This window comes from Prionailurus viverrinus, chromosome E1, assembly GCF_022837055.1.
Source record: "Prionailurus viverrinus isolate Anna chromosome E1, UM_Priviv_1.0, whole genome shotgun sequence".
NCBI classification, from domain to species: domain Eukaryota; kingdom Metazoa; phylum Chordata; class Mammalia; order Carnivora; family Felidae; genus Prionailurus; species Prionailurus viverrinus.
In genome coordinates, this window is record NC_062574.1 from 4,185,449 (window position 1) to 4,196,103 (window position 10,655).

Genomic DNA, 10,655 nt, shown 5'->3' on the forward strand with positions numbered 1-10,655 from the left:
TGTGCCTTTGTGAGGTCGTAGCTCTTAAATCAGGTGAGTCGTTTTTTGGATTCAGTTCACTTTGTCTCTACGTTGACCTTATCGAGGACCGCCTCGCTAGGAAGGAGGCATATTTGGCACCCTCTGTATGGCTGTATTTTTATGCCACGGACTTCAGTAATATCTGCTTTATATGGTTTGCTGCCTTGTTAATAGATGTCTGAAGCTGACGACTGTTAGGTCTTCTTTATAAATTGTCTGTCCTCCTTGTAATGTGGCTCTTTATCTTAAGTTCTTTTAATCTTAAATTCTACCTTGTTCAAGATTAATCATTCCACCCCTTCCTCCTTTCTTTTTGTTGGCACTGGCCTGGTATTGTTATGCCCAGAATTCGTGATCCCCAAAGACCACTAGGGAGCCGAGTCCGATGCAAAAGCAAAGAGCCTTTATTCGAGCTGGCTAGAGCTCAATCCCCTACCTGCACCGACGCAGCGGTGAGATACCAGGGAAAGAGAGCGAGTTTCAAAAGGACAAAGGTTTTATTGGGGCCTGGGGGCAGTTGGTGAGGTAATGGCTATGGCCTCAGCCGATTGGCTGGGGAGGGGTCCTGGGGAAGGGTCCAGCAGGTGAGGGAGGATTTACTCAAGGGGAGGAGGTGTGGTCAAGGTGAAGGACACAGAACAAGATGGAGTCGACTGGCGTAGGCCCGCCCTTTCAGTATCATTTTGTTGTTCTCTTTTGCTTTATGAATTTTTCTCTTACAGTTACTTTTAAGTGGTTTCTGGTAAACACTATGTTTTGGTTTTTTTGTTTTTTTTTGTTTTTTTTTTTTAACGTTTATTTATTTATGAGACAGAGAGAGAGAGAGCATGAACGGGGGAGGGGCAGAGAGATAGGGAGACACAGAATCGGAAGCAGTTTCCAGGCTCCGAGCCATCAGCCCAGAGCCCAACGCGGGGCTCGAACCCACAGACTGTGAGATCATGACCTGAGCTGAAGTCGGACACTCAACCGACTGAGCCACCCAGGCACCCCAATATGTTGTGGTATTATTATTATTATTATTGAATGTCAAAATCAAGAGCCTGTCTTAACAAGGGGAGCATTCAGCCCATCTGTTTTTTTTTTTAATTTTTTTTTTTTATATTTATTTTTGAAAGAGACAGAGTGTGAGTGGGGAAGGGGCAGAGAGAGAGGGAGACATAGAATCTGAAACAGGCTCCAGGCTCTGAGCTGTCAGCACAGAGCCCGATGTGGGGCTGGAACTCAGGAACAGCGAGATCATGACCTAGTTCGAAGTAGGACGCTTAACCTACTGAGCCACCCAGGCACCCCAGCCCATCCGTTTTTAATGTAACTGATGAGGTTTTGGGGTGATAGGGCATCCGGAGCTGATGGCCAGGAAAGAATTCTTGAAGACCTCTCTGGTGCAAAATAGTGATTTTATTAAAGCATGGAGACAGGACCCTTGGGCAGGAAGAGCTGTCCCAGACCCTGTGGAGAGAAGGGTTATACATTTGGGAGTTGGGGGAGGTCAGGTCCAAGGGAAGTTTCCGGTGAGATTTTCATATGCTAACGACTCTCTGGATCCTGGAGGCCTGGCTATGGTCAAGCTAAGGTGGTTTTTGCCTCTAGCAGAGCCTGGGGAATATCTCACACATCCCACCTGCCAGGAGGGCTGATGGAGGGTGGGGGTGGGGGTGGGGGTTGCTAGCTTGTATTTTGTCCTCAGCGCACCTCAGCCTCCCTCATCAGTAACAACCCTAAACTTGATTTTGTTTCGTAAAAACACTTTTTATTATTGTTTCTTTTTTTCCTTTGTCCTTGTTTTTTACTGAGTCGATCTCGTTGGTCTCTGCTCTCTCTTTTTTTCCCCCTTTGTTTGGAAGTTGTGTTCTTTTCCATCTTGGGTTTTTTTGGGTTTTTTTAATTAATTTTTTAAATTTGCATCCAAGTTAGATAGCATATAATGAGTGCAATAATGGTTTCAGGAGTAGATTCCAGTGATTCATCCCCCTACGTATAACACCCAGGGCTCATCCCGACAATTGCCCTCCTCAACGCCCCTCCCCCATCTAGCCCATCCCCCCACCCACAGCCACCCCAGCAACCCTCAGTTTGTTCTCTGTATTTAGGAGTCTCTTATGTTTTGTCCCCCTCCCTGTTTTTATATTATTTTTGCTTCCCTTCCCCTATGTTCATCTGCTTTGTATTTTATTTACTTATTTATTTTAATGTTTATTTATTTTCGAGAGAGAGAGACACAGGGTGTGAGCGGGAGAGGGTTAGAGAGAGAGGGAGATGCAGAATCCGAAGCAGGCTCCAGGCTCTGAGCTGTCAGCACACAGCCCGACGCGGGGCTCAAACTCATGAACAGTGAGATCATGACCTGAGCTGAAGTCAGACGGTCAACCACTAAGCCACCCAGGCACCCCTGTCTGTTTTGTATTTTAAATTCCACCTGTGAGTGAAGTCCTGTGGTATTTGTCTTTCTCTGACGGACTAGCTTAGCATTAATTGTTACTTATCCTTCCCAGTGTGTAAATGCATTTTCCTATTATATGGATACAAGAAGCCAGACTATTCCCTTCTGCCTGCCTGCTGTCCTTCCCCCCAGCAAGATGTCTCCACGTTATCCCTCCCACCCCCACCCCTGCAAAGCGAGTGCTTTGAAATGCTTTTAGTGTCCCTCTGGTCTGTTTTATTTTTTAATCTATCTTCCTTCCTTCCTTCCTTCCTTCCTTCCTTCCTTCCTTCCTTCCTTCCTATTATTTATTTTTGAGAGAGACAGAGCACAAGCAGGGGAGGGGCAGAAAGAGAGGGAGACACAGAATCCGAAGCAGGCTCCAGGCTCTGAGCTGTCAGCACAGAGCCCAATGCGGGGCTCGAGCCCACAAACCGTGAGATCATGACCTGAGCAGAAGTTGGATGCTTAACTAACTGAGCCACCCAGGAGCCCGTATTTATTTTTTTTAAAGTTTATTTATTTTGAGAGAGAGAGAGAGAAAGCGTGAGTTGGGCAGTGGTGGGGGGGGGGGGGGGGGTCGGGGGAGGTGGGGTTGGGCAGAGAGAGAGAATCCCAAGCATGCTCTGCACTAGTCAGCGCTGAGCCCGACCCGGGGCTCGAACTCGCAAACCGTGAGATGACCTGAGCCAAATTTGGACGCTTGACTGACTGAGCCCCACGGGTGCCCCCTGGTCTGTTTTAGAACCTCCCCTCCCCCCACCTGGATCCCAAGCTCTCAGCCTCTCTGAGAGGGTTTCAGGCTCTGAGTGCCGTGCCTTTCCAGATCCCAAACATGCTCACGTCACTGCATATTCCCTATCCTGGGACCACCTGCCCTGTTGCAGGTGGATGGTCCCCCTATGGCAGCCTCCATTGAACACCCCCCGTCTGTCTTCTTTCTGTCCCCCTCTGTCTTGAGGTCTGGGTTCTGATTCTTTAGTGTCTGGTCAGAGTTCTTTTCGGGGATGGGGGATGCGTGGCCACAAATATTTTCTTTCACCGGGGAGCGAATGGCAGCTTGGCTGGTTGGAGGGCTCTTGGACTGAAGTCCTTCCTTCTCTCTCCGGTGTCTGTAGATGTTTTCCCACGGTCTGCCAAGCCCCAGGGTTGCAGGTGAGAAGTGCTTTTTTTTTTTTTTTTTTTTCCTTTTTTTTCATGTGAGAGTCACTTGTCCTTTCTGTCTGGAAGCTTTTGAGAATTTGTGGTTGACCTTGGAATTTAGAAACAACACTAGTATATGCCTGGGTCTGTGTTTTTGTTCATCAACCCTTCCTAGAACCCCCAGAACCTTTCAGGCTACAGATGCAGGCTTCATTTCTTTTCTTTTCTTTTCTTTTCTTTTCTTTTCTTTTCTTTTCTTTTTTCTTTTCTTTTCTTTCTTCCTTTCTTCCTTTCTTCCTTTCTTCCTTTCTTCCTTCTTTCCTTCCTCTCTCCTTTCCTTTTTCTTTCTCTCCTTCCTTCCTTCCTTCCTTCCTTCCTCCTTCCTATTTATTTTTAATTTAAAAATTTGGTTTAAATCCAAGTTAGTTAACATACAGTATAATAATGATTTCAGGAGTAGAATTTAGTGATTCATCACTTACATATGACACCCTGTGCTCATCCCAACAAGTGCCCTCTTTACTACCCAGCCCCCCACCCGCCTCCCCTCCAGCGATCCTCAGTTTTGTTCTCTGTATTTAAGAGTCTCTTATGGTTTGCCTCCCTCTCTATTTTTATCTTATTTTTCCTTCCATCCCCTATGTTCATCTGTTTTGTTTCTTAAATTCCATGTACGAGGGGCCCCTGGATGGCTCAGTCGGTTAAGCATCCGACCTCGGCTCAGGTCATGATCTCACAGTTCATGGGTTCGAGCCCCGCGTCGGGCTCTGTGCTGACAGCTCAGAGCCTGGATCCTGCTTCGGATTCTGTGTCTCCTGTCTCTGTCCCTTCCCCTGCTCACACTCTGTCTCTCTCTAAAATAAACGTTAAAAAAAATTTTTTTAATTCCATATATGAGTGAAATCATACTATATTTATCTTCCTATGCCTTACTTGGCTCAGCATAATACACTCCAGTTCCATCCACGTTGTTGGCAAATGGCAAGATTTCATTCTTTATGATCGCCAAGTAATGCTCCATTGTATATATAGACCACATTTTCTTTACCCACTCATCCGTGGATGGACGTTTGGGCTCTTCCCATACTTTGGCTATTGTTGATTATGTGATGCAGGCTTTTCTTCAGGGTGGTGTTGTTTGGTTTATCGTCTCTCTGACTGTTCAGATTTCTGTCATTTGCCTGGTGGCTCCCCTGGGTCCGTTCTCTGTGTCTTCTCGCTTTTCCCTGTGACTTCTCTCTGTCACTTGGCTCTCAGGTGCGAGATACTGCCTTTCCCTTTATCTTTTCGGCCATTAATTTGAGTCTCAAATATGACCCTCCGTGCCTCCAATGCATTTACTGAATTGTAAGACCCGGAAGACGTTTTTCGGTCCTCTCCTGCTCTGTATTTGAATCTCCCTGAGAGCTTATCTTTTGTCCATTTCTTCTATTGGATCAGAGAATATGTGTGCTGTCGTCTTCTTCTGCGTTTGCCCATTGGGGCTCCCCTCCACGCCCTCCTGAGTGGAGGTGATTCTTGGAGCGATAGAAGGGGCGGTGGCCTTGGCCCCCGAGGCAGCCTTTCCCCTCACCAGCCTCGTCCTACTGGCTTACTCTCAGAGGTGGACAAAGCTCAACCCAGATGAAGAGCTTGTCCTTACCCTCTAGGGTCCAGAGGAAAGTCAGGGGGTCAGACTTCAACCAGAGAAAGAGATGCCTCCAAATACAGAGAAGGAGTCAGCAGATGAAGAGCCTCTTGGGGAACCTCTTCTCCCTTGGTTACAGCCACGGTGGTCTCTCTGCTGCTTCCCTGACCCACCAAGCTCACTTGTGCCTCAGGGCCTTTGCACTTGCTGTTTCCTCTACCTGGCAGCTGTTTTCCCCCATCTCCACATGGCTTCCTTCTCCCTTTCACTCTCCTCACTCCACAGTCACCACACTGTATCCCACCCCCCTTACCCTGCCTCGTTCTTTGTCATAGCTCTTAGCACTATATCCCATGACATCACATGTTGTTGCTTTGTGATTTTTTTCCACAGCACTTTGTGGTTTTTTTCCACAGCTCTATCCCCAGCGGTGAAAACACGTCCTAGGCACACAGTGGGCTCTCATTACATGTCTGTCAAATGCATGAGTGGGTGGCTGTCAGAGGAAACCCTTGTACAGCCTGAGAGCTGAGAGCACTGGACCAGGAGTCTTGTCCTAAGGGTTGAAGGGGCCTGCCCCTTGCTCACAGCACACATCGTGAGGTCAGATCGATGCCTGGTTTCATTAGCTAGGATAAAAAGCCACATAGGAACAGATGGGGCATTTCTCAGGGTAGCATCTGCTGTCTTTGCAGTCACTCATGGGTGGGGCCTTGGGTGGGGGCCATGCCCACCAGCCGCATGGGCGCCATCTGTGTGAGGAGGCCTCGCAGGACCTGGGAAGCCTGTCCTGCAGGCTCTGGGACTCATAACCTTCAGGAAGGACTTGACCATTCATGTCCTCCATGTGGCCCAAGGCTCTAGACCCTTCCTTCCTGGTTCTCCAGCCAACTGGGCATGAGCAAGGCCACAGATTCCATGCAGGGCAGGGAAGTACCCTCCCTCAGGCATCTCTGAACGCCACCTCTGCCTCTGACTCCCAGCTTCCAGGAGGTCCCCCTGGGGAGGAGCAAGGGGAGCACTTTCCCCTCCCCTTGGAAGGGAGACGTTTGTGAATGGTGACACTGCATCAGTGTGGGCACTTACTCGTCCCTTCTGCTCTCACACTGGCGGCCAAGGTGCCTCCTTGCTGCCATCTCGAGGAAGAGGCGGAAGGAAGGGCTTGCATGGGCATCTGCGGCCCCCGTGAAAGGGAGCTGCAGGGGTGGCGTGGGCCCGGGCCCCAGGCCTTTCATCCGGGAAGAGGGGACGCACTGCCAAGCCACCTCGCCACCTGCCAGGCCGCCGGCTGTGTTACCTCATTTCGAAAAGCCGAAAGTCACAGCTTTATCCTCCCAAGAAGAGCAGTGCTTTCTGCCCTTCCCAGGGTTGCAAAGAGGGAAAAACAAAAAAACTGCTTATGTGTCTCAGACCCCAGCACCTTTTATTCCCCCGAGGTATGGGGATTTAATGGTGGGTCATGGACAGTGAAATTACAAAATATTTGGGGTAAAACTGTGTCTATTGCTAGCTACGGAAATGCTTTGAAGAAGACAATACCGAGTTGGGGGGAAAAATGTAGGCGATTAAAAACTACCGGGAATAATCCGTGAAAGGTAAAATTCCCCAGGAACCTCGGAGATGCTGTCCGACCCCTCCAGTCATTGCTGGGCATTGGGACTCTGCCTCCTGGTCATTTCTTCCCCGGGGGCCTGGCTGATGTGTCCGGCGCTGTGCTTTCTCCACCAGAGTACACTGAGCTGTTGCCTGTCCCCTGACAATCCCAAGTCCCTTTGCACATGGCTCGTCCCAGGTGGCTGTGCTGCTTACCGGGGCTGTATTTGTGGTACGGTCCTCGCTCGTATAGGGCTTGCTCTCCTACTCCATGATACAAGCGGTCATCTGGGGGCAGAAGGCTTGTTGGGTTGACCTCGGGTCTTTCTCTAAACGCACGAGACTGTCTCTCCACCGTGTGGGTTGTGTGTTTCAGGTGAAGGTTTTTTCCCTCTGTGATTACAGACATCTTATAAATGAAGGCAGACGCTGCAAGTTGCTTTTCTTTTATTTTCACTTTTTATTTTTATTTTCTTTTTTTTATTTTCTTTTTTATTTTCTTTTTATTTTCACTTTTATTATTGCGTGAAAATACTTATAACAAAGTTTATCACTTGAAGCTTTTTCAAGTGCACATTTCAGTGGTATTCCATACATTCCCATCGTATCGTAGCCATCGCCACCGTCCATCGCTATAACTCTTTTCATCTTGTAAATCTGAAAGCCTCTGCCCAGTTCACAATAACACCGCACCCTCCTCGTCCCCAAGCCCCTGGCAACCGTCTCTGTACTTTCTGTCTCTCTGGTTACGACCACTCTGGGTACCTTGTGTGGTGGAATCATGCAGTATTTGTCTTTTTGTGACTGCCTGTGGAGGTCTCTTGAGATTCCATATGAATTTCAGGATGGATTTTTCCATCTCTGCAAAAAGCCCCGTTGGGATTTTGATAGGGATTTGCATTGAAGCTGGAGATCGATCACTCTGGGTAACGTTGCCATTTTAACAATATTTAAGCCTTCCAATCCATGAACATGGGATGTCTTTCCATTTATGTCATCTTTAATTTCTTCTTAATGTTTTGTAGTTTTTGTTATATAAATCTTTTACCTCCTTGGTTAATTCCTAAGTATTTTATTCTTTTTTTAAAAAATTTTTTTAAATTATTTATTTTGGAGAGATAGAGACAGCATAAGTGGGGGAGGGAAGGGGAGAGAGGGAATTCCAAGCAGGCTCTGCATTATCAGTGCGGGGGCCTGATGCGGGTCTCCAACTCATGGATCTGGAGATCATGACCTGAGCCAAAGTCTGACATTTAACGGACTGAGCCACCCAGGCACCCCTGATGCTATTGTAAATAGAAATGTTTTAGTAACTGATGTTTCTTAAGAAAAAACACACATCCTTGGTTATGTGTGTATTCCCTTTAGAAATGTTAAGATTTAGGAAAGAATTAAGAAGAAAATCAGTCACACAGCATCCCATGGCCCCCTCGACACCTTGTCATCTTAGTGTTTATTTCTACAAACTTGTTTGTATGTTTTCACATGCATGTGTCACGCACACAAGTATGTATTTTTGCAGGTTGGATTACACTGTTTTTCTAGACTCCGTTTCTCGTTTAACTCTTACACATGAAATGTGTCTTTCCAACCATACACAGGTGTTGCAGAACACAGAAGGAAAATGTAAGTGGGAGCTCTGATAAAATTAAACACACAATTTATTAATTTTTCCTTTTGGCCCAGGATAGGGTATCTGAGAATCTTGCATTTGAAAGGTACAGGCACCTAATTTAACCTGGAAAAGGAAGGACTTTTGCTGAGCGTTTGCAAACATTGATGCTTCCGAGGGCTGGGACCTCAGTGTCCTGCTCACTGCTGTGTCCCCAACGGCCAGCACAGTGCCCGATACATCAGGGGTGCTCAGCCATGGTCTGTTCGATGGCGGGCATGGTCACGCCTTGCAGCTGGGAGGGGGATTTGGGCACTGATGCTATTGGTGTCTCTTACAGGAGAGCTGGAGTCCAGGCGTCTGGTACGGGGCGTACGAGGCCGAAGCATCAGCATGAAGGAGCCTACGCCTTCCAGAGCCAAGCAGGGAGCCTTCAAGACCTTGCCCCTCCGCTGGTCTTTCAGACCCAGGGAGAAACCGCCCGGTACATCTGTCGAGTTGGTGGAGTACTTGGAGTCCAGGCGGAGGCCCCGATCCACCAGCCAGTCCATCGTGCCGCTGTTGACGGGCGCTGCCTGTGAGGACGGGAAGTCCGCTGAGGGTGAAGACGGCAGGCCAGCCAGTGAGACAGTGGTGGCCCGGGCGCCCTGCCCCTCAGGCCACCCCAGTCCCTGTGCAGCCCCTGGAACCTCAGATGGCCTGAATACAGCCAGGAAAGCCAAGGAAAATGCGAGTCAGGATATCAGGCTCCCCAGACGGTTTGACCTGCCCCTCACGGTGATGCCCTCAGTGCCGAATGAGAAACGAGCCCGGCCGGAGGGCCAGAAGACAGCGAACTGCAAGGGAAGTGGCCAGGCAGGAAGCCTCAGCACAGCACCCTCCCCCACAGAGGCACTGAGCAGCACGGAATTATCTAGAAACAGTGCAGAGAGCCGCCAGAATACCCGCATCAGAATGAGGGCTAATGTGGACGGCAGGGACGTCCCACAGGGGACCCTCACCCTTCTGAGGTCCGTGTTTTCCAAGAAGGAGAACAAATCTGAGAGGCCAGAGGTGGCCCCCCAGGCGTCCCCAGTGTCCCTGGTGAGTGGCAGGCTGAGCCCGGCTGTGGATGAGCACTCTCGGGGCTCCTCTCCTTCCCCCCGGATTCAGGAGAGCCTGGCCAGAGCCCCCATCATCCACTTGGAGAGGGATGTATGGTCGGCTCCCAGCTCTCTCCGCCTCCCTCGCAAAGCCGTCAGGTCCACGAGGGCCAGTGCCCTGGGCACGTCCCAGAGGACTGTCCCAGGGGAACACACTCCTTTGGGCACCTTGCAAAAGGTGAAATACCACACTCTTTCCTTGAGTCGGAAGAAAACGTTACCCGAGTCCAGCTTTTGATGGCGTGTTCCAGCTTGGTGTGAAGCTGGCATTCTCATGACTGAGCAGCTTGTAAGAAGCTCGAGTGTGTGGAGAATGGGCTTCCGGGAAGCCAGTTGTCTTGGGACCCCGGAAAATAAGTTTAGTTTTGTTTTGTTTTTTTGTTTTGGTGTCCGCATCTGGATTTCCAAGATAGCATGTCCAAATACTTTCCTGAACCGTTCGGTGCTTTTATCCGTGCAAGCCACCAGAGGGTGCTGTTGGGTCAGCCTTACTATTTCAGGGCAAGACCTGATTGGTTTCAACAATTCCAGGGCATGAGTCCCTACACTCGAGAGTGATTTGGGTGTGGGCCAGCTCGACAGCCCAGTAGAGAAGAGTCTGCAACATCGAGTCAATTCTTGTCATTGGCTTCTCGTTTTCAAACCTCTACGCGCTTCCTGAGATGAAACGTTCAAGACGCCCAACACACGATAAAGAAGGATTCTAGGGGAGGGATGGAACAGAAATGATTGAGACTTTAGGAAGATATTTAATATATAACAAAATAATTGTAGTATTTTGATACTAGGCATAAAGGAAGTTCTTTAAAAAAAAAAATGTGTAAGTATGAGACCTATATGCAATTTTAATAAAAGCCCATCAGTGAAACATGTGAATGGCTCTCTGAGTTATTCAAGTCTAACAAATGATCTTTTTTTTTTTCAAAGACTTTATGTTTATTTTTTAAATACACTTCACATTCAGCACGGAGCCCAGTATGGGGCTTGAACTCACGACCCTGAGATCATGACCTGAGCTGAAGTCGGACGCTTAACTGACTGAGCCACTCAGGCACCCCTCAAAGATTTTATTTTTTAAGTAATCCCTGTACCCAA

General features: G+C 48.5%; 1 protein-coding gene across 3 annotated transcripts in view; it reads left to right on the forward strand.

The window, feature by feature from the left end:
* The window catches only part of USP43 (ubiquitin specific peptidase 43), a 62,623-nt gene extending 52,191 nt beyond the window's left edge, over positions 1–10,432 (forward strand). For all 3 annotated transcript variants that reach the window (XM_047833795.1, XM_047833796.1, XM_047833797.1), the window contains exon 15: positions 8,759–10,432. In XM_047833795.1, coding sequence (XP_047689751.1) covers positions 8,759–9,798 — 1,040 coding nt within the window. In that variant the 3' untranslated portion in view covers positions 9,799–10,432. The remainder of the gene's footprint in view (positions 1–8,758) is intronic.
* The last annotated feature ends 223 nt before the right edge of the window (positions 10,433–10,655 follow it).